At 59.8% G+C, this 22,718-nt stretch overlaps 1 protein-coding gene across 4 annotated transcripts in view; it reads left to right on the top strand.

The window, feature by feature from the left end:
* H6PD (hexose-6-phosphate dehydrogenase/glucose 1-dehydrogenase) overlaps positions 1 to 12,364 on the top strand; it is a 39,552-nt gene extending 27,188 nt beyond the window's left edge. For all 4 annotated transcript variants that reach the window (XM_059052281.2, XM_067018057.1, XM_059052311.2 and 1 more), the window contains 2 exons: positions 3,028 to 3,297; positions 4,537 to 12,364. In XM_059052281.2, coding sequence (XP_058908264.1) covers positions 3,028 to 3,297; positions 4,537 to 5,900 — 1,634 coding nt within the window. In that variant the 3' untranslated portion in view covers positions 5,901 to 12,364. The remainder of the gene's footprint in view (positions 1 to 3,027; positions 3,298 to 4,536) is intronic.
* Positions 12,365 to 22,718: the final 10,354 nt, after the last annotated feature.

Here is a 22,718-nt window from a genome sequence, read left to right as displayed (position 1 = left end):
GGACCCCTTTATCTGTCGTTACTGTGAGGGGGGGTCAATGGACTGATATACATCTGTCATTATCAATATTCTCGTTACTGTCTTTTTCCTGATGTCTTCTCAGTGATGGCGTGCGCACTTTGGAGACCAGACCGCGGCGGGGCGGGGAGCTCAGCCATGGCTTCTCAGCGGCACACACGCCGGGCTGGTTGTCCTGTGCGTCTGGGGTTCTGCCTCCTTGGCCAGAGCCGCAGCCTCTCGCCCCACCCCTGAGGACGAGGGCACCTTCCCACGAGCCGGCCGTGGGCCTCACTTCCCGCCCCGCAGCGCTGGTGCCGCCCCCAGGCCTGGCCTGCGGGGCTGGACTCAGGGCAGGTGGTCCCTGCTCACCGTCCAGCCGGCTCAGGAGAGATGGCGAGCCGGGTCGGGGCAGGGGGGCCGGGCAGGTCTGAACCGGGAGCCACTGCTTTTTGTTTGTTTGAATTAAACATTGACCGGATGACAAAGAACGCTTACACTATCTAGGCAACACATGCAGAACTATGATGTGACGAATGCCAGGGTACCTGCCAGCCTTGCGTCCCTCCCCCAGATTCTATCCCAGCCCCTGTCCTTTGCGTTCCAGGTTTCAGGTGGACTTTCCCCTTGCTTCTCTTTATTGTTTCTGTGTGTGTCCGGTTCCCTAAACAACGTGCTGGTTCATTTCGAAGAGCCGTCACACCGTGTGTGTGTGAGAGAGGTGAGTGTTTCTGTCCCTTTAACCTGCATTCACCATAATCTCTCCAGATCTGTCTTCTAATAACGGACTTTATTTCCAACTGTTCCTAATCCATAAAACCCATGTATGGAATTTCTGATTTCCCCTTATATTTTTCGTTGATTGAAATTCTGTTTATTCTGGTCATTTTATGTCATATTTTCAAATTTAATTTCTATCAAAGCAATAGATTTCTTTCTCTCAGCCTTGTGCCTTTGAGGTCGATTCCTGACGACGTGTGTGTGCTCACTCTCTCAGCCGTCCGGCGCTCTGCAGTGCGACCGTAGCCGTGCGTCTGGCGCTCGGGCCGCAGCAGGGAGCAGACAGGTGCAGTCCTACTTTGATGGAGCTTCAGGGACTCCAGGGAAGAGAGGTAAACAGGCACCAAGTTAGTCAGGTGAACTGGCCAAAGACAGGACCCGCAGGAGGGGAGGCCAAGAGGTCGGTAAAAGTCTCCTAGAAGCTGAGACCTGAAGGAAGAGTAGGAGTGGCTGGGTGGGAGAGCTGATCCCGTCTTATAGGTGATGCTCGTGAACCTTGGATAAATGACTGCTCTTCCTATTGTGATGTCACCTTTTTCTGTATGTAAGGCTGTGATTGGCCCAAATCTTGGCAAGTCAGCTGAATGCGAACATGTCGTCTGAGCTGTTGTGCATTTGAACCCTAAGCCTTTAGACCATTGCGTTGTATGTATTTGAGTCACTGATAATCAGAGTCCATGCCGAGGTCTGGAGGAGGGAGAGTAATGTGTGTGGTTAACCAGTTCCTGACTCGTCCTGGCCCCGGGCCTCTGATTCTTTCCTCTTGCCTGGAGCCAGGACAGTCCTGGTACCCGCCGTGTGGGATCTCGTGGTTGTGACGGGGACAGTCCTGGTACCCGCCGTGCGGGATCTCGTGGGTGTGACGGGGACAGTCCTGGTACCCGCCGTGCGGGATCTTGTGGGTGTGACGGGGACAGTCCTGGTACCCGCCGTGCAGGATCTCGTGGGTGTGACGGGGGGGCGGGTGCCTAGCATCTCCGCACTGTCCCAGGCACAGCAGGCGTCGGTGTTGTCACTGCCGGGCTCTGTGATCAGTGTTCTATGTGTCACCCTCTTTTAGCCTCTCAGTAACTGTCCACCGGGCAACTTGCCGTCTCCACCTGTATGTCTAAGCTTAAACACACCTAAAACGGACCTCCTGGCTTCCCCTCCGCCAGACCCTGCCTCTCCTAGTCTCCTCATCTCGGTAGATGCGGCCGCTGCCGCCTTTGCTCAGGCCCGAGTCCTAGGAGTTGTCTTTGGCCCCTCCCTTGCCCGTGCTTACCCGCATCGGTCAGCGGGTCCAGTCAGTTCTGACCCCAGAAAGGATCGTCTGCTCCCTCCAGCTGCCTTTTTGATGCCACTTTAGTCCAGGCCCCACTGTCTCCCCCGGGCAACCGCACAGCCTCCTCCTCGGTCTCCTCTTTCTGTAGCCGCTCTCCCCGCAGCAGGCCGGGCATCCATGAATGTACGGAAGATCTTGACGTTTGCTGCTTCAGACCCTCCAGCGGCTTCCCCGGAGCTTAGAAACAAGTCCAGCCTCGTCCCCTGGTGCTACGAGCCCTGCCCTCGTGCCTGCTCTCTCCCGCTCACCTCCTCCTGGACGCCTGGCAGCCGAGCTTGTTCCTGCCTCAAGGCTTTTCCTCTCGAAGCCCCCCCTTCATCCGGAATGTTCTTCCCAGCTTCTTGCAGGGCTGCCCTGTTCCCCTCCGAGGGGCCCGCCCGTTCCCCTCTGTCATGAGCTCAGTCTGTAATGTCTTTGTCGGTGTTTCTCCCTCCCATCTTCCCTCCCTCCCACTCACTGTAAGCCGCGGGCAAGGACCTGTCTGTTGCCCGGTGCCTCGTGCGCTTGGCAGGGGGTGGCAGTGAGCCCCATTTGATGGCAGGCTGCAGAGCAGAGACTCAGAAGTCAGGTAACTCGTCAGGGACGGGACGTGCGCTAGCAGGCCGCCCAGGGCCTCGCTGTAACGCGCAGGGCCAGACCTGCTGGCCGGGGCCCAGGATCCGCGCATGCCGTCTGGCCTCTGCGGGGACCAGAGCCTTCCCCAGGCAGGTGCCTGGAGACGCCCAGGGGGTCTGACACCTTCTGGAAGAACGGTTCTCGTTGAAGGGAGGTGGCTCAGTGACGCCCGCCCTCCTTCCTTGCCCCGTGCTGCCCTGCGGCCCGCTCTCCGCACTGGGGGGTGTGGCTGCAGGGACCCGAAGCACAGGCGGGCTCCGGGCTCTCGTCAGGGAGCCGCTGCTTACGACCTTCGCCCTCCTCCCGCCCAGGTCGCACCAGCTTCTACGAGGAGTACGGCGTCATCGGCGACGTCCTGCAGAACCACCTGACCGAGATCCTCATGCTGGTGGCCATGGAGCTACCCCTCAACATCAGCAGCTCGGAGGCGGTGCTGGGGCACAAGCTCCAGGCATTCCGGGCCCTGCGGGGCCTGCAGAGGGGCAGTGCCGTCGTGGGCCAGTACCAGGCTTACCGCGGGCAGGTGCGCAGAGAGCTGCAGAAGCCAGACAGCTTCCACAGCCTGACGCCGACCTTTGCAGGTGGGCTCCGGGGCCGGGCACGGGCTGCTGGGCCGCCCCCACCCATATCCCCCAGACGGAAGCAGTGCTGCCAACCCGGACGCCCTTCAGGTTGGGTTGGAAGGGACTTGAAGTGGGGTTTTCATAAGGGTGCTCAGTGGCGAGGAAGAAGTGCCCCTGCCTCTCTGACCTCCCACCAGCTCAGAGCAGCGGGTCACCTGCTGACTCCCTCTGGGAGGAGGACACCTCAGTGGCGGTCTCCACTCAGTCCACGTCCACGGATCCTGCCGGGGCTCACCAGTCGGGGCTCAGACCTGGCTTTGCCCTTGTGGAGCTCACAGCAGCCCCCAGAGAGGCTGCCGGCCTGCCTGCTGCAGCCGGGGGCACCCCCAGCGGGCAGGCACCACGCTGGTCAGGCAGGTGCCCAGCGGGGCCAGCCTCTGGACACTTCCACAGGCTCAGAGCTTTCTGGGGGAAGCTGGCTCCCTGCCACTGAGATAACAGCCGCCACAGCCAGAGCAGCAGCTCCTCGTCGGGCACTGACCACGTGCCTGGCACTTTATGTACATTATCTCATTTAATCCTCACGTGTACGGACGCATCAGGCAGGTGTGATTATCGTGCCCCTCTAGAGGTGAGGAACCGTGAGGCTCAGTCAAGTTGCCAAAACTTGCCCAAGGTCACGCGGAGTTAGTACGTGGAAAAACCAGGCTTGGAACTCGGCGTCCGGCTCTTCCCGCCGCGGTCCCCGCTGCGGGCCTCCTCCTGCACGGCAGTCCCCCACTGGCCTGTGGCTGAGAGCCCTGTCCACCCTCCCCTTCTCCCTGTATGTGACGGCCTCAGCGCGTCCTGAGCGCTCTGCAAACAGGAAGGAGGTCCGTTTCGCTAGGAACCCACACCCCCTCAGTCAGGATCGCCGCTGCCTTGCCCCACCCTCCTTGAGACTCTTCTCAGAGCCTCTGGGTTGGAGCCTCTCAGCCCAGTTCCCCTCTGCTTGGGGACGATGACTCTGAGAGGGGCCTCAGGGAGCTGGGTGTCCGAGGTGGCCCCAGAGGCTGCTTTTCAGGCACCGACTGGGCAGAGAAGGTAACAGAAGAGGTGAAAGATGGGGGTGAGGCCAGCGAGGCCAGGGGTGCCCAGAGGAGGGCTTGGAGAGGGGAAGGCCTGCCGGCAGGAAGGAAAGGAGAGGAAGGCGAGTGGGCCGAGCGGACCTGGTTCTCATGCTGGAGCATCACCTCCACTGTCCCCCTGTCACCCCAGGCATCCTCGTGCACATAGACAACCTTCGCTGGGAGGGTGTCCCTTTCATCCTGATGTCCGGCAAAGCCTTGGACGAGAGAGTGGGCTACGTTCGGATCTTGTTCAAGGACCAGGCGTACTGTGCCCAGAGCGAGAAGCGCTGGGTCCCGGCGCAGAGCCACTGCCTTCCTCAGCAGATCATCTTCTACATCGGCCACGGTGAGCTGGGCGGCCCCGCCGTGCTGGTCAGCAGGAACCTGTTCAGGCCCTCCCTGCCCTCCGCCGGCTGGAAGGAAGTGGAGGGCCAGCCTGGGCTTCACCTCTTTGGCCGCCCTCTGTCTGATTACTACGCCTACAGCCCTGTGAGGGAGCAGGACGCCTACTCCATCCTCATCTCTCATATCTTCCACCGCCGGAAGGACTCCTTCATCACCATGGACAACTTGCTGGCTTCCTGGGTCTTCTGGACGCCCTTGCTGGACAGCCTGGCCCACGAGGTCCCACGCCTCTACCCAGGAGGAGCAGAGAATGGACACCTGTTGGACTTTGAGTTCAGCGGCAGCCACCTGTCCTTCTCCCAGCCGCCACTGGAGCAGCTGGTGCCGGGGCCGGGTTCCGCTCCGATGCCCAGCGACTTCCAGGTTCTCAGGGCCAAGTACCGAGACAGCCCGCTGATATCGGCCTGGCCGGAGGAGCTGATCGCCAGGCTGGCCGGCGACATCGAGGCTGCGGCTGTGCAGGCTGTGAGGCGCTTCGGCCGGTTCCACCTGGCACTCTCGGGCGGCTCGAGCCCCGTGGCCCTGTTCCAGCAGCTGGCCGTGGGGCACTACGGCTTCCCCTGGGCCCACACGCACCTGTGGCTGGTGGACGAGCGCTGCGTCCCGCTCTGGGACCCCGAGTCCAACTTCCAGGGCCTGCAGGCTCACCTGCTGCAGCACGTGCGTGTCCCCTACTACAACGTCCACCCCATGCCCGTGCACCGGCGCCAGCGGCTCTGTGCCGAGGAGGACCAGGGCGCCCAGGCCTATGCCGAGGAGATCTCCGCCCTGGTGACCAACAGCAGCTTCGACCTGCTGCTGCTGGGCATGGGCACAGACGGGCACACGGCCTCCCTCTTCCCTCAGTCACCCGTCGGCCTGGACGGCAAGCAGCTCGTGGTGCTGACCACGAGCCCCTCCGGCCCGCGCCGGCGCATGAGCCTCAGCCTGCCCGCCATCAACCGTGCCCGCCAGGTGGCGGTGCTGGTCCTGGGTCGGATGAAGCGCGAGATCGCCATGCTGGTGAGCCGCGTGGGCTGCGAGCCCAAGAAGTGGCCCATCTCGGGCGTCCTGCCCGACTCTGGCCAGCTGGTGTGGTACATGGACTATGACGCGTTTCTGGGGTGACCGTGCCTCTGCCCTTCGCTCACCGCCGCGCTTTCCTTCACCCACCCTCTCTGCGGCCTCTCAGTCCTGCCCCGGCCCGCGTGCCCTGCTCTCTGGAATCTGATGCCTCGTGGTCAGGGAAGGACAAAAAGCCCTTCCCCAGCCCCCGTGACCGTCCCTGCCTGGTGGGGGTGGGCACACACCGGAACAAGGAAGAAATGGAATCTCTGCTCGTGAGAAGCTTCAAATCCAAGTCAGGAGAGAACCGTCCACCTTAAGAAAAGACCTGCAGCAGTTACCTGTGAACACCAACCAGCGCCAAACAGGACGGTCTGAGAGCTCCCCGCTTGGGCAGGAATGTGGTGGGCCGAGGTTAATGGGGGGTTTCCTGCGGGCCGGGACCCTTCGACCAGCTCTGGTGGAAAAGCAGAACGTGGATGGTAGAGAGCAGGAGCCCAGGCACCAGTGGTGGCCCTGTGCCCCCCACAGAGCAGGCTGCTGGGAGCCCTCACCTCTCCTCCATCCCCTTCTTCCTGAGCCTCTGGCTCAGCCTGCTGTCCTGTCTCCTCCGGGGCCACCTCCGCCCGCTCTGCATCTCGGGTCTCTTTCTTTTCAGTCCCGAACTTGGAGACCTTCCCACCCCCCCTCTGTTTCTTTGCCCATCTCAGACGCCCCGTTTATGGCCAGATGATGATGACGGTGACACAGTGACAAACAAGATGCTAAGATGGACCCAGAGGTGGTGTGACTGTGGTTTGCAGCTCCTTTTCTCGGTAGGTGGGTTCCTCTGACGGCAGGAGGCTCTGGTCCCCCAGCTCTGTCAGGGAAGACCCCTGCCCCACGCTTGCGCTCCTGTCCCCAGCCACCCCTGCGTGAAGCACACTGCAGATAGATGATCAGGCCATTCCGGGGACCCCACATTTAAGAGGGTCCTTTGTGTCTCAGGGGACACTCTCGGTGACCCGTCTTGTTTTACCTGGGAAGATCCAGTTAAACCTTTCTCTGACAGTGACATCTCATTTGGGGGGAGAGAGGTGACGTCAGGTGATCGCGACCGTCCAGGTGCTCTGATCTGACCAGGCTGAGCCAGGCCTCCCTGGTGGGGCCCCGCAGCTCATGTCAGCACCGGCTGCCCACCACCGTCTCAGGGACTTGAGTGACGGTCGGCGCCGAGGGGGGCTGCCACCTGCCCTTCTCATACTACCTCGTGGCGGCATCGGCCTCCCGTCTGCTGGTCCCTCCTGCCAGCGCTCACCTCACCACTAACACGTTGCTGAAGCTCTGGGGGAAACCAACAAGCTTCTCGTTAAGAGTAGGTGGGTACTCCGCTCCTGAGAAGCCATGGGTCAGTAATACCTCTTTTTCTGAAACCCCCAAGGCAGGGGCGTCTCCAAAATTCTTTTTTAAAAATCAAAATTCTCAGGACACTTTTTTTTTTTTTGGCTGCGCTGGGTCTTCATTGCTGCTCGGTCTTTCTCTAGTTGGGGCGAGCGGGGAACTACTCTTCGTTGTGGTGTGCAGGCTTCTCTTGTCGCGGAGCAGGGGCTCTAGGTGCGTGGGCTTCAGTAGTTGTGGCACGTGGGCTCAGTAGTTGTGGCTCACAGGCTCTAGAGCGCACGCTCAGTAGTTGTGACGCACAGGCTTAGTTGCTCCGCAGCACGTGGGATCTTCCTGGACCAGGGCTCGAGTTCCTTCCATTGGCAGGCAGCTTCTTAGCCACTGAGCCACCAGGGGAGCCCTCTCAGGACACATTTAAGTTTTATTTCAACTTCCAATGTAGCCATGTCCCCAAGATATGTCAATAAAGGATAAGACAGGTATTTCCGTGTAACTGTTTCCCCATCTTTTTTTTTTTTTTTTTTTTTTTTTCGCGGTATGCGGGCCTCTCACTGTTGTGGCCTCTCCCGCTGCGGAGCACAGGCTCCGGACGCGCAGGCCCAGCGGCCACGGCTCACGGGCCCAGCCGCTCCGCGGCATGTGAGATCCTCCCGGACCGGGGCACGAACCCGTGTCCCCTGCATCGGCAGGCGGACTCTCAACCACTGCGCCACCAGGGAAGCCCTTCCCCATCTTATAGTCATATTTTGTATCAGGCAGATACATCTGATCAGGCAAGATACAAAGTGTCAAGGTCACAACAAGGGCTTACCTGGGTGAGAAGAAGCATCATGAAATCTGTTTCTCTACATTTGATTGTTTACACTTTCTTCAAGGCAGTTTACACTTCTTCAAGAATTTAAAAGAGTTCTTGCTGTGATGTGAGATGTGTGCATGTGAGGTGGGCTCTGGCGGGGGGCCCTGCACCTGTTGAAATTTGGCTTCCCCCGGTCTCCAACGACCCGGTCCAGACAGGACATGTCTCTTTAGGCCAAGAGAGCTCACCTTGGCCCAAAAGAGCACAGTGCCGGGGGCAGGAAGTCCCCTCCCTTTCTGAAGAGTCAGCATTTTAGCTTTGATGCACCTGGTGGGCCGGCCTGCAGGAGCGGACAGACGCGTGGTTGTCGGCCGAGTGCCGCCTCTGGCCACGTGGGGGCGCCCACGCACCATCCCTGCCGTCTGGAGCGCGGAGGCGTTTCCCCTCCGCGCAGGTTCCTACGCTTCCCCGGCCCCTTGGCTCTGAGCAACGCCCCCAGCCCCCCACCCCCGCCGTTGTTCTTTAGGAACTTCTTCCTCTGCAAGAAAGAAGGGGACCTCCACGTACCTGAGTGTCACTGCAAGACCATTTCTGAATAATAGTGAGTCATTGCGGGCCTGAGGCTGGCACGTCCTATTTTCATCTGTGGAGAGCGCCTCTAGGGGCAGGGGCGGGTTTCCTTTCCGGAATCAAGTGCCGTCTTAAAGTCACACCAGGAAGATCCACTGGCAGACACTGTCGTATCCCTGCTTCCACCTGCTCCCTTTCCCCTTTCCCTCCCTTGCCCTGTGACGGTGGTTTTCAAACTTTCTGGATCATGATCCACAGCCGAAGACACACTTTCCGTCATGAGTCAGTGATCACAGTCATGCATGAATCTACGTCTCAAGCAAAAGTTTCATGAAGGAATTATCACTGTGAGAATTCAGGATACCTTCTCTAATTTTTATTTTTAAAAATGCTGCTTGTAATTTGCTAAATTGAGTTGATACGTGGTTTGAGAAGTGCTGCTCTAATCTGACTTCACCCTGTTGGATAAGCGGAGGCCCCAGGGTTTGGAAGGGAGCCCAGGAACCCAGCTCACACAGGGAATGCTCATGGCCGCGCTGGGACTCGTACCCAGGCTTGCCGTTCTTGCAGCGTCACGCCTCGGACCAGTCCCAGGTGACGCTGCTCCAGCCTCTGTGGTGGGATGCTTGCTTCCTCCGTCATGAGGGAGGGGAGGGGTAGGTGTTGAAGACGAGGTGACCAGAACCCTGGAGCTTGTGGGAGCGATGACAGTGTGCCCTTTACAGAAGGGTGACACGTTCCAGGCTCAGTACTAAACGCTTTGCCCTGTGTGGCCTTGTTTAATCTTTACGACAATCCTGTGAGGAGGCGGCGGAATCCTGATTTACCGATGATTTTGAAACTGAAACTGGAGTTGTCTAATGACGACAGGCCAGTTGTTGTAAGCCAGACGTGGACCCCAAGCCTTCAGGGTTCTAGACGTGTGCTCCCAGCCACCCTGCGCTGCCACCACCTCCCCAGGGAGCTCGGTGCAGCCGCTGTTCCCAGAACCCAGGCTCTCGGAGCAGACCCCACGTCAGAGGCCCTGTGGGCCTGTGAAAGGCAGCAGGACCCCTCCTCCCGGAAGCCGGCTCAAATCCCCGTCTCTCGAGCAGGCATTACTACCATTAGCTGTAGGGAAAGAATTTGGGACTTTCCGGATTGCTGTAAGCTAGATTCTGATTTTGCTCCGGGAGCAAAGTTTAACTTAACCACAAGTGTGAACAGTCCTGTTGACCTGCCCGGCTTCTCATTTCTCTGCAGACAGTGCTTTCTTCCCAGTCCTGGGCCTCCCGCAGAGCAGCACAGCCCAAGCTCTATGCCAGCAGGCGCTGTTCCAGAACACAGGGCTTGGTCTCCCTGGTCTGGGGGCTTTCTCCTCCCCATTTGTACAGAGAGCTGGGGACGGTGTGACTGAGAAAGGGAGGGAGACACTTCTACAGAACCTCAGGTGGCAGTTTCCTACAAGTTTTCAGAAACGAGTTTTTTTTCCCCCCTCGACAAAAATACGTGCAACCTCGCAGGAGCAGCTTCTGCATCAGCTTTACCAGCTCTTTTTTTTTTTTTTTTTTTTTGTGGTACGCGGACCTCTCACTGCTGTGGCCTCTCCCGCTGCGGAGCACAGGCTCCGGACGCGTAGGCTCAGCGGCCACGGCTCACGGGCCCAGCCGCCCCGCGGCACGTGGGATCCTCCCGGACCAGGGCACGAACCCGCGTCCCCTGCATCGGCAGGCGGATTCTCAACCACTGCGCCACCAGGGAAGCCCCTACCAGCTCTATTTTTACCCTTAGGAGACGGGCCCTGCGGACCTCAGTCCATTGGTAGAGAGGCTGCCGGGCAGCGTGTCCGTGTCAGAGAATGAGCAAGTCACAGGAAAGGCCAGTGGTGACACGAGGGGAGTTGGGCCGTGGTGGCAGGCCCACGTGATCAGCGCCTGCCTGCCCCGCAAACATAGACTCCGGGGAGCGGGGAGGCCTTGGGAGGCTGCCTGTGTGGCCCACGTGGCCAACCAGGGTCCATGCCCTCTCCCCCCACCCCGCCCTGCCTGCTGAGCTGAAGAGCAGCGCCATGCCCTCGGCCCTCCCACGGCGCTGCTCTGGGCACCGCAGACCTCGGGGCTGCAGCTGAGCACGTGGCACTCGAGGTGCTCACGTTGTTCGGGGAGATTTCCATGAGGAGGAGGGTGGTTCCTCCAACCTCTTCCGCATTTGGCAGCTGGTCAGAGCCTGGCACGAAGAGCTCTCGGAGGCCCCGAGCATCTTGGTCTTAGTCATGGATTCGATCCTCTAATAACCCACCCCTCTGCCCCCGTTGACCGGCCAGTGTCGGCCCAGGTGTCAGCCTGCGGTCCGAGGTCCATCTTCCGTTGGTCACTTGAGGCTTGGGGCTGGGCGCCTGTGCTCCTGTGTCCACGTGAGATGGAAGTCTCGCTTCCCACCCTTCCTGCTCTAGAGCAGGCTGCTGCCTCCTGTGTAGCTGAGCCTTCGCCGGAGGAAGCCAGCCACACGCTCCAGCCTGTGCTTCTGGAGGACGTGCGTCTTCCAGGACACCCCAGGACCCTCCTCTGGAGGCGCGCACTCCAGCCTCGCACGGTCAGCAGCTCGACGTGGGGCCGGAGTGAGAAACTCCCAGGATTCCGAGGCTCGTGGCGAAGCAAGGCGCAGACTTAACTAAAGCTGTCAGCACCGGAGAGGAGTAGCCGGAGATTTGAGGAGGCACTTCTGATAGCACAGCAAGCCAGGGAAAACGATCCCTTTGATGAAACTTCCTCTGCAGCCAACTTTCGGGAGCCCATCTGTTGGCAAAGCAGGTCCCCAGCGCTGTGTCTGCGTGTGTGTGACCCAGAGAAGGGGAAGGGCGGAGATCTAGACGAAGTATGCTGCTTTTATTCTTGATCCCCAGGATGGTCTTTGTTTAAAACTCTTACCTTCCTCTCAGGTGTTTTAAAGGAAGTCTCTGCATCTTTTCTGTCCCTCCAGCGTGGGAAGGGATAAACACGTTTTCATTCACCGAAAGCTGCATGGAGTATGTGTGAATGGCTAGTAGCTTTGAAAGTGGAAGTGTAAACAGAACTACATATCTTTGTCAGTTTGGGTCTTCAGCTGTACCCCACAGAAGTCTAGAAGTGTCGGTTATAAACGGTATGAGACACTTGAGTATAAGAGGAAAGGACCCCGGGGTAGCTGGTCATCAAGGGCCCAGCTGCACCCACTTCTCCGAGGTGTGGCCTGTGCAGTCTGCTCCTCCTGGTCCTTCATGTGGGAGAACGGGCTGAGAACAGCATGGACCCTCTGCTGGGTCCAAGAGCCGTTGCTGCCCGTGGCGGAGTGAAGGGCCTCGCTTGCAGCACGCTGGCGCTGTGCTTAGCAGCGGGCGCCAGAATGAGACCTAGATTAGGGCGGGGGGTGGGTGTGTGGGCACTGAAGTCAGGGCATGTTGCAATCTGGGCCGTGTCCGTGCGTTCTGTCCCGTGCTGGGAAAGCCAGCACAGCGCGGACTTTTGTTGGGAGAGAAGGGAGACAGGAAGACTCTTTTCTCAGAGGGCCTGTCTGTTCCCTCACGTGCTGGGAGACCGTGGACGTGAACACCTCCACCCCACCCCCCACCCCCCGCCGCCAATGGCAAGAACATGCCATGCCTTTCTGCAGAGACAGAAACCGCCCCTGGTTTTTATGGAAATACTGCACACTTTTAACGATGCCTCTGACAATGAGACATGTTCAGAACAGAGTTTTTAAAATGCCTTTTTGCATGTCACATGTACCATTTATTTTTTTAAACAATGAAATCGTTTTGCCAAAATTCATGCTTTCATTTTCTCTGGGAGATGGAGTGTGACGGTTGTGTGTGTGCTTGGGGTAGGGGGTGGGGAGGGAGAGCCAGTTACCCCCGTGCCCGTCACAGGTGGCACGTCTGAGCAGCCAGCTGGCCTCCCACTTGCTTGAGGGCCCCTGGGCTCCTGGGAGAGACAGTGGAGGGCAAGACGACGGGGTCTCATGGGTTCCCAAGCGGTCTGAGGAGAGCTGTCCCCCCACCCCCTTCAACCCAGCTGGCAGCCCACCGACGGACAGAGCCTCACCCAGAGGGTGCTTACTGTGGCGCGGCGGCGGGGGGGGGGGGGTCGGGGCGGAGCACCTTTGGAGCAGCAGCGCCTGATGCCATCGTTTATCTTCTCTTGCGTTCTCGGCCGTCCCTGCAGCCCGTGTCACGATCCCAGGAACACGGGGCTCTGGGGGAGTCGAATAAAACTGCAGGGCCACTGGGGGTGCACGAGCCAGGGATTTGTTGCTTGTCGTCCACGGTGTGCAGGACCCCAGCAGACCTGGAGGCCTCACAAGGCGGGGACGGGAGCAGCGTGCACATCCAGAGGGGCTGGGACCCCGAGGGACCGAGAGGCACAGGCGACAGACACACCCAGAGCCCCCGCCTCCCCCCCCCACCCCCCGGGAGGAAGGGAAGGCCCGTGGGCAGTAATGAAGGCTGCGGCCACATCCTTGATGGAGCCTTGGCCTGGGAACGCGCGGAGCACGCACGCCCTCGGGGAGGGCGCCCAGAGCGGGGGAGCGAGCCCGGTTCTCTGCTGACGGCCTCTGGCTGTGCCAGAGGGTGTCAGCCCGCCTGCCCCAGCTCCCAACGCAAGGGGACAGCGCGGCTCCAGCTCCCCGCCCCCACTCCACGCCATCCACCCCTCACCTGTCTGGCTGAGGACCGAGCCTGCAGGCTCCAGTGTCTCTTGCATTTCGGGTACTTAGTGCCCTGCGGTAAATGTGTGAGTGAATGAAGGACAGTCATGAAAGCAGGAGAGGAAGCGTCAGCTGCAGCGGGTGGAGCTCTTGGACGGCCCAGGTGTCATGGTCCAGGCCACCTGGACACTTGCTGTGCCCTTTGCTGCTGAAGGAGATGCTGAGCAGGGCCCTGCCTGGAAATGCACAGAGGTGGCCCCGGCAGCCAGGGCTCGGGGCCTGGGGTGAGTCACCAAGAGAGGCTCAGGAGGGCCCACCAGCAGGACCCAAGATGGGCGTGCAGGCCCCAGGCCCGGCGTCTGTGGCTAAGGAGAGGAGAATGGGAGCCGGCCCCTCGGAGCAGGAGCTTCTCAGAGCCGGGGCGGCCAGCGGAGAGGCGGGACAGGACAGGTGGAGGACGAGGCAGGGGTGGCAGCCAGAGGGGAGCCTGGCCTTGGGTGACCATCTCTAGGGGACACTGGATCTCCGGCCTTCACAGGGCACTGGGGCAGAGGGGGCGATGAGAGGTGGTCCATCCATGTCGGGGGCCAGCGCCTTGTCGGCCCTAGCGGGATGCGTGACAAAAGGGAGGCAAGGTCTGAGCTCCACGCGTGGCGGTTTTCCCACTTGCTGCAGGTGGAGAGCAGGGCTGGGAGGTCGGGGCCAGCTGCCGGGCTCTGGGGGTGAGGGCCTCGGAGCCCCGGCTCTGCTCGTCTGTCCGCCTCCCTGCCTCACCCTCTGCTCTGTCGTCCTCTCTCCTGTCCCAAGCCCCTGGCTTGTGGGAACCCATCATCACATTTTTTGCTTGAAGAAGCATTCCTGGAAATAAAAACCATAAAACTAAGCTCAGCGCCCCCCGCCCACACACACCTGTTCCATAAACCTGTATTTTTCGATTACAGAAAAAAAAAAAAAAGGAAAAAAGTGCAAAGACAAGACTACGAATCCATCCAGATTACTTCCACCCAGCAGAACCACTGTACGATCTTTGCCTGCTGTCTTTCTTGAAGGAAAAACATCACAGATATTTTGGTAAAATAAGGCTTACTTATTTTAAGTGAATTCACAGAGTGCCAAAAAGTACACAAATGAAATGTTCAAAAAAAAAAATCACTCTAGTCCAGTCCCCTCCGCTGCAGAAATTAGCAATATTAGCAAAAGGTGAACCAAACTCGTGTCCTCCTGGAGCCTCTGTTCCCCGTCCCCTTGACCCCTCCATCTGCCCTTTATTTTGGGTGGTCCGTCCGTCCGTCCATCCCTCTTCGAGTTCCTCTTTCTCCTCCGTGCCCTCTTCACTAGCAGATTTCTCAGTGGCCTCCACAGCGGCAGCCAACGCAGCCCAGGCGAGAGACCTCGTTTCTCGGACGGTCATCAAGAGGTGACCATCGTCAAGACCTGCCGGCTGACCCTGCATCGGGGGGACCAGGGCAGTGTCCGCCGACCCTGAGAGTGAAGCCCTGGTCGGGGTCGGGGGGCTCCTGCTCTCACCGCTGTCTTGTCCTCTTTCTTGATTCTCTTTGTGAATTTCATTACGTGGCCCCCAAAGCTGAGCTCTGTGCCCCTTCTCACTTCCAGTCAAGAGGGGAGGCAGTTTGGAAAAGGTGAATTTTCTCCCGTTTGGATTTCTGTTAACGTATAAAAAAGACACCAGGAAAAACATGAAAGAGAGGAAAATTGTCCGCAGCGCCTGCCACCCTGCCTAGTAATCGTCATCGTGTCCGGCCACCTCCCTCGCCCACGAGACTCTCATCTCAGCGGTCTCTGTTGTCACACTTCTGTGTCCTGCTTTATTTCATGTTCATCTCATTGTGAACATTCTCCACGCGTCCTCATGGTCTTCATGCTTTGTTTCCATGCAAGCATGAGATCCATCAACTGACAGCATCCCGTTGACAGGTCCTGTCCTCTGTGGTTGAACACTTAGGTTATGTCTAGCTTTTACCTGTTGGAAGGTAATGCTGCAACAAAGCGTACTAAGAAGGCAAAAACCCTTTTTATTCTTTTAAAATTACAGAAATGTGAGGTTTAAAAGGACGCGGTACACGTGAACTACTTTGTAATCGAGAAACAAACCCTGACACGACAATAATTATAACCACAAGAATAATCAGTGGCCTAGGAAGGAAAGGAGGGGAGAATCTGAAGACACAGGAGGAGGCTGGAAACCTCTAGGTCGGAAGAGAGAGGAGGGAACCATGGGGCTGGCACGGTCACAGGCTGTGTCGGGAGCACGACCCCTGAAAGAGAAGTGAGAAGAGGCTGCAGGCCAGGGTGCCAGGTCCAGAAATCCTCCTTCAAGAGTTCTTGAGCCCCTGGTGCTACACTTTGGGTTTCCAAGCCCCTGGATTCCCAGGCCACTTGCTACTTTGTTGCTGAATGGGGGCCATCACTTGCTATGTTAACCCAGACTCCTTTGGTCGCCAGTGACAGAAACCCATCTCAAGCTAGATCTGAAAGAAGAAGGAAGTGGCCGGCTCCTCTCCTTGGAAAGCCCAGGGTGGGAGCAGCTTCAGCCCGGCTGGACTCAGGGAAGTCAGCCAGTGTCGCCAGGAAGCTGTTAGGCTCTCCTTTCATTAGGGCTGCCAGATTTAGCAAATAAATCTACAGGGCGCCCAGTTAAGGTTGAGTTTCAGGTAAAGAACAAATACGATTTTAGTGGCGGTATGTCCGAGGCAACGTTTGGGACAGACTTAGACTAAAACATTATTTGTTGTTCATTCGAAATGCAGATTTACCTGGGTGGCCTGCGTTTAATCTGGGGAGCCTACTGTGCATGCTGGCTTCATTCCTGCCTCAGGGACCCGGCCTTTCCTGGGAGGGATGGTGGTTGCTGGCAGCTCACGGCATCTCGATGGCCCTGGGATGCCCAAGGGAGAGAGGGCCTCGGGCTCAAGGCTCTGCCTGGGACACCCTGGGGAGGACTTGGTTGGGTCCAGCAAGGGTCACTGTGGTGGCGGCACCAGGAGGTGCCTGGAGAACCCTCTCACTTCCCGCCCCATCAGAGCACCCCGAAAATTCTTGGATGTGAACAGTTGAGGCTTTCTCAATGTTTGTCAAGTTCTGGGCGATCAGTGCAGCCCGAAGGCAAGTACTGGGCTCCCCTTTTTAATCAGCTTCCTGCCCCAAAGCCCCTCCTCATGGGAATTCGGGTGGCACCCGTCTCTGACTTGATCACTGGACGGGGGTGGGGGGGGCAGCTGCACATCCCTGGGGTGTTGCCATCATCAGGTGGGTCGCTCCCAGAGGAGAAGCAGACGCGCCCAGACCCACGTGGACCCCTCACGCAGGCGGAACGCACGCTGGAGAGCTTCAAGCTTTTCACGAGGTGCCTTCCGGTCCTCAGAAATCGGGGCCGCCTGGCGAGTAGAAAGAACCATTTGAGCAGTTGTTATTCCGTGTTCCGGAGAACGGAACATCCACCCCAAAGTTTTTCTAATCATAGAGCTGTTTCGGGATCAAGGCATCCGCCGAGAAGCCCAAACTGAGGGTGATGTTTACAACCAGTTTTCAGGTCACCTGCTCGGACGCCCACCGTGTCCGGGAGCAAAGCTGGAAGGGGAGGCGGGAGGGAGAGTCCACGGGGGTCTCCGTGCTCTTCAAGGTCAGCACAGCCACGGCCCTTTCCGTGCCTCCTCCTGAGCAAATGCAAAAATTACTCCCGATGCCTCAGAAAGGCCGGGGCAACAACGACCTCTCCCACTGCAGCCGTGGTTTGATGCTTGGCAAATATTATCACTTCTTGCGCTTCCGTGGGGGGTTGTCCCCAAATCCGAAAAGGCGGGGTAGACGGCCAGGGACGGCAGAGGCGCAGCTGCCCGCGTCTTGCCTTTGAGCGACGCTGCAAGCTGGCTGAACCCAACAGACGGGCCGCGAGCGGCTGCAGGTGCCGTGCGCTGGTCACCTGAGGCGGGAAGGTCCCCGGGCTGGACCTCAGGTGACCCGGAAGCAGTTTGGGGCCGGGGTCCCGCTGCAGCCTCCCCTGTGAGGGTTGCGTCTATGTGTCCCCATCCTGGGACGGCCACCCTGGCGACTGCGTCACAAACAGGCTCGGTTGTTCCCAGAAAGGGGCTCTCGTAGGCCGTGCCTTCTCTCCCCCTCGCTCTCCAGGCCTCCCCGCCCCCACACCCCAGCGCCCCAGAATCCGCCCAGCAGCTCCGCTCAGGGATGCCTGCTGTACCCGCTCAGCCTGGTCCAGCAGGGAGGCCGCCCCTCTGGGCCTCTTCCCAGGCCTGATCTGGAGGACACCCGGCCTGCCCGCCACGCCCTGGAGAAGCCATTTGTGCGGTGTGAGCGTGGCAGCCAAGGAGCCCAAAGCCCGTCCTCCCGCTGTCCCCGCAGCCTGAGCCCCAGGCTGGAACCTGGGGGGCCTCGCTCGCTGCCCAGGAGGCGGCCGAACACATCTGTGCCCAGCAGCCCCTGAGCGCCAGGCTTTGGGACAGCCTCTTTCATCCGTTTCAACATTTATTGATCGGTGTTGAGCCCCGCAGAGAGGAGGAGGCCCATCACAGGCCCTGACCCCTGGGGCCCGGTGTGCTGAGTGGGTGTCACCTTCCCACACGCTTTCCTTCCTCTGCGCCCCCTGCCCCCCCGCCCCCCCCGAGGAGGGCAGATGCCCGAGGCCGGACTGGCCAGGCTCCCTCCCCGGCCGCAGAGAGGTCCACGGAGAGAGGGTGATGCACTGGGCTCTTCCGGGTGCCCCACTCCGTCCTGCCACCCCTCACCCCCGACTGGGTCCCAGCTGGCTGGTCCGCATGGGCCACATCTCAGGCTCCCTCGGCCCCGGGTTCCAGTCGGATCCATCGATGGGACAAGAGTGAGGAGGGTAATTTGTCACCCCAGCTGTGAAGGGTCCCCTGGGCTGGCCATGTCCTTGAAGGAAGGTGACGGCGCTTGTGCAGCCGGACTCCCTGTGTGTCTCTCCCTTGGGGTTCCAGGGCTTTTGTTCCCTCGCACGGGCCCTTCAGACCTGGGGGTGGGAATAGCCCCCCCACCCCATCCCGAGGGCTGTGCTGTCCCCCCTGGTTTCCCTAATGGGCCCAGGCCTCTGTAGAGTCCCCTTTGCGGCTCTCCTCAAATTAGCCTAATTTGTGTGAGCCAGCAGGCTGGGGTCCAGACCGATACAGCTTCCCTGGAATTTTCTACCTGGAACTGGTGGAAAAGAGTGTTTTTTTTCTGTGATTCAGACCTGTTTGTGTGTTTGCCTGGGAAGCAGGCAGCCAGGCCTCCTGTCCCAGAGAAAGAAGCCACTTAGACAAGAGGCACAGAGGGTTCCAACCCTCCCCGTCACTCCCAGGTTTGCCCCGCCCATGCCTTCCCAGTTTAGTGAATCAATCCATCCCACCTCTTTTTCCAACTTAAAATAATTTGGATTGGATTTTTGTCATCCACTGGATTGTACAGTGGACAGATGTGGAGCGTTATTCTAACACTACACTGGCAGTGTGATAAACAAGGGGGTGAGGGAGGACACAGCAGAGTGCTGAGCCCCACCTGGGGGCCAGGAGGGCTTCCTGGAGGAGAAGGTGCCGAGTCAAGTCCTGAAGGGTGAGTAGACATCAACCAGAAGAGGAGGGTGGGGGCCTGAAGCAGCCTGTGTTGGTTGGTGGGGGGGGGGCACACACAGTCCTGTGCTGCCGGGGGGGACAGTCCAAGTGGCCGTTGAGGGCAGCAGAGGCGACAGAGGCCGGACCTCAGGGCCTTGAAGGCAAGCCAAGGAGTGCGGACGTTAACCCGGGTCTGTCCCAGCTTCTCAAACTTCTCAAAAACTTCACTACGCAGAGGTGGGGGGACTTGAAGCCACAGGAAAAACAAAGCACCACATCCTAGGACAGAATCTGTGCTCCAAGAGTTGAAGGCCAACATTCTTAGGCTAAAACAAAGCTGAGGCAGAAAGTAAAATTCTATCCCCTTTCCAACATAAAACTCAAGATACCAAAGATCTTCCCACTAGTGTTGGGTTAGGGAAAGCTGGAGCATCCCTTCCCGGGAAGGTGGGGTTGTCAAGGGGGCTGCTAACTGGGGAGGGGTCCAGCCAGGTCTGGCTGTGGTGTGAGGGCTCAGCAAGACGGGGGTCGGCCAGACTGTCCGTGCCTGGAGTCATCCACGCGTGCGTGCAAAAGCACGGGTGCGTGCGTGCGTGCGTCCAGCCGTTCCACAGATAACTCATCACCGTGGCAAGTGCTGGGGACACAGCCCTGAGCGAGGCAGGCAGGGCCCCCCCTTCCACAGCGACCTGTGATTTGTCTGGTGACGCACCCTCCCCGCTAGCCCGGCCGACCGCTCGTCTCTGGGGCCCCGCTGTCCGGCACACACACAGCCGGCGCCCGGTCAGCGCTCGTCGATGGGGTCAGCGACGGCTTCAGGACCAGCTCGTCAGATTGTGCGGCCGTGTGTGTTGGATCCGCAGAGGGGCCGCGTGCGCTGCCTCCACGAGGTCCCCGCTCCGGCTCTGTCCACACAGAGGCTCCCGCTCCAGAAGCGCTCCTGCCAAGAGCGATTTCCTTTCGGGCCTGAGGCCTGTCCAAAGAGCGAGGGTGCTCAAGGACCCCGTGGCACAGTCTCCGCCCCTCACTAGGACGCTGGGAGCAAGGATGCGGGTCCTGCCGTCCTGGGCCTCTCCAGGATCCCTGGGAGAAGACAGCGCTTTGCGGGCTTGAGAGTTAGGCCCTGGCGTCGGTCATAGCTGCCTTCAAATCCTGGCCCCGCTGCTTAGTTGCAGAGCGATGGCCCAGTCTCACCCCTATGAACTTTGGTCTCCTCCTCTGCTAACCGGGAAGATGAAGCCGGCTTTGTGGGAAGGAGGCACAGGGCCAGGCGCTCAGCACGGCCCCGGGTCAGGAGAGGCCCACGGCCCGGAGGCACGGGCCCCAGCGAGAGCGGGTCGCGCGTCCTGCGCCATGCCTACTCTTCCGACAGTTGGGGTCTCTTGGGCGCCAGGGCCTCTGTCTTACACAGAGCAGGCTCTCAGGCGCTGAACTCGGCCTGGAGCAGCAAGGCTCTGGGAAAGATGGCAGTTCCGGGGTTCCGGGGAGCAGGCCAGGGAGTCAGGAAGCAGCTCCACAGGTTGGGGTCACAAACGACGTCTTCAGGAAATGCCGACAGCCGGTGTCACGGTCACCCACCCGCATTTGTTGAGCGCCTAGTGTGTGCCAGGCGCTGTGCGTGGTGTTGGATAAACGGGGCACAGGGCGAGACGGACCCTCCCCGGGACTCCCTGCCTGGTGGGGGAGAGAGACAAGGCCCAGGCGACAGCAGCCTGGCTGGGAACTGTGGGAGCGCACGGCAGGGGTGCCTACCCTCCCCAGGGGGGGTCTCACAGGCGCTCGGAGGCAGGAGAGGAAAGGCTGCTGTGGGACGCAGGCTCAGCCCCTTGCCGTCTCTGGGCCTCGGTCTCATGGTCCGCCAGCCAAGGGTGTTGGAGCTGCCAGAACCCCAGAGAATGGTTCTCTCTCGGGTCCTGGCAGCCCTGATGGGATGTGACCCCCAGGCCTCTCCAGGGTCCTGGAGGACCTACTCCTACTTATGACCTGGAAGCCCTTGGAAAGCACAGGGCCTTCACAGGATGTGGCTATGGAGGCCGATTTACCAGCAAATCTGTCCATCCAGCAACCCAGCCCGGTGTGTGGGGGGGCACCCAGCACCCCCCTCAGCAGCTGCCTTGCCCATGTGCCCGGGCCTTCACCTCCCCGGGGGCACCCAGAGGCCAGAAGCCCCTAAGGGGACACTGATCTTCTCTCTGGGGCCTTGGCTGTTGTCCCTGTGTCCTTCCCAGCCACCCCGGGGACAGAGGAGACCTCCACGTGTGCACGAGCTACAGTCTTTGGAGAACCTTCTTGCAACTGGCCCTGCTGGGCGCAGAGAAACGCAGGTTGACAATCCCGCAGATGGCCCTGGCTTCAGGCGTCCGCAGCAGAGTGTCTCCCAGATGTGGCTTCCAGACAGCTCAGCTCACTCTTGGTACGTGCCAGCCGCCTGGGTGGTCTGGTATCAGAATGAAATCCAGAGGCCAGAAGGAGCCTGGGTTCAGATTGCCACTAATTTCCTGAAAGTTCCTTCTGGAGCTCCAGACAAACCCACTGGCTGAGTGGGGAAAAAAGAGACCCTTCACGTAAAACCAGATGTCAGCATCTGTCGTGAACCAGCCCAGGAAGCCGGACACCAGCCTGCCTTCCTCTCCCCATCCCAGCTCTGCAGGCTGGGTCAGCCACCTCCCCGCCGCACAGCAGACAAAGACCCTGTTCGGAGGAAGCAACTTCTTAGCTGGCACCTAAAAATATTGACTTGGGTTTTTTTCTTTAAATAGAAAAGGAAACTCAACTCACTCCACCCCAGTCCTCCTCCTCCTGGGTGGTGAGTGGGCACCCTGGGGACCTCACCCAGACTCAGCTTCCCCAGCACTGAGCCGTCAGGGGGATGGAAAAGGGACGGGGAGGGGGAGGGGGAGGGGGAGGGGAGGGGGAGGGGAGGAGGAAGGGAGGGGGAGGGGAGGGGGAGGGGAGGGGAGGGGGAGGGGAGGGGAGGGGGAGGGGAGGGGGAGGGGAGGGGAGGGGGAGGGGAGGGGGAGGGGAGGGGAGGGGGAGGGGAGGGGGGAGGGGCCCACCCACTCCCGAGGGCAGATTCCTGGGACAGGGCGGACCCACTGGGCGTCTCTGTGGCACCTAGAAATCAGAGGACAAAGGCAACCAGACGACCCATAAAATGCAAAGGCGGCTCTGATGCCCCGGCCACCTGGCTTACTGACCTCACCTCCCCTAGATCCTCCATGGCCCTGGAGGCCGGGCAGGAGCCCCCCCTCCGTGTCAGACACCGGGGCTCTGAGCTCTGCCTGGACCTGACAGCCCCGCTCCCACGTCTGGGTGGCTGGCTTCGTGTGGGTCCTCAGGCCCGCGGGGAAGAGCTCTCCCGGGGCCCCCTCCGGCCGGGACACCTGTCTTGATTCCAAGCCACCATGGAACACAACGGAGAGATGCTAGTGCCTGGACTGGACCATCTCCCGAGAGAGAGAAGCGAAGGGAGAGAGCCGTGTGTGGCATACAGCCCCCAGGTTAGAGCACAGACAGGTCTGGATGACGCACAGGAAGCTGGCCAGAGGGTTGCCTTGGGGGGGGGGTGGGAGACTGCGGGTCCCTTTTGTACCGTTTGAAGCTCCTTTTTTGGACTTGATTTGTATTTTAATCAAAATAATGCATGCAAATCGTTTTTAAAATATTGGAGTGGGGCTCCCCTGGGGGCGCAGTGGTTGAGAGTCCGCCTGCCGATGCAGGGGACGCGGGTTCGTGCCCCGGTCCGGGAAGATCCCACGTGCCGCGGAGCGGCTGGGCCCGTGAGCCGTGGCCGCTGAGCCTGTGCGTCCGGGGCCTGTGCTCCGCAAAGGGAGAGGCCACAGCGGTGAGAGGCCCGTGTTCTGCAAAACAAAAACAAAAACAAAAAATCCC

This window comes from Kogia breviceps, chromosome 1, assembly GCF_026419965.1.
Source record: "Kogia breviceps isolate mKogBre1 chromosome 1, mKogBre1 haplotype 1, whole genome shotgun sequence".
NCBI lineage: Eukaryota > Metazoa > Chordata > Mammalia > Artiodactyla > Physeteridae > Kogia > Kogia breviceps.
The sequence above is the reverse complement of the archived record's forward strand: the minus strand, read 5'-3'. Positions and strand labels throughout refer to the sequence as shown.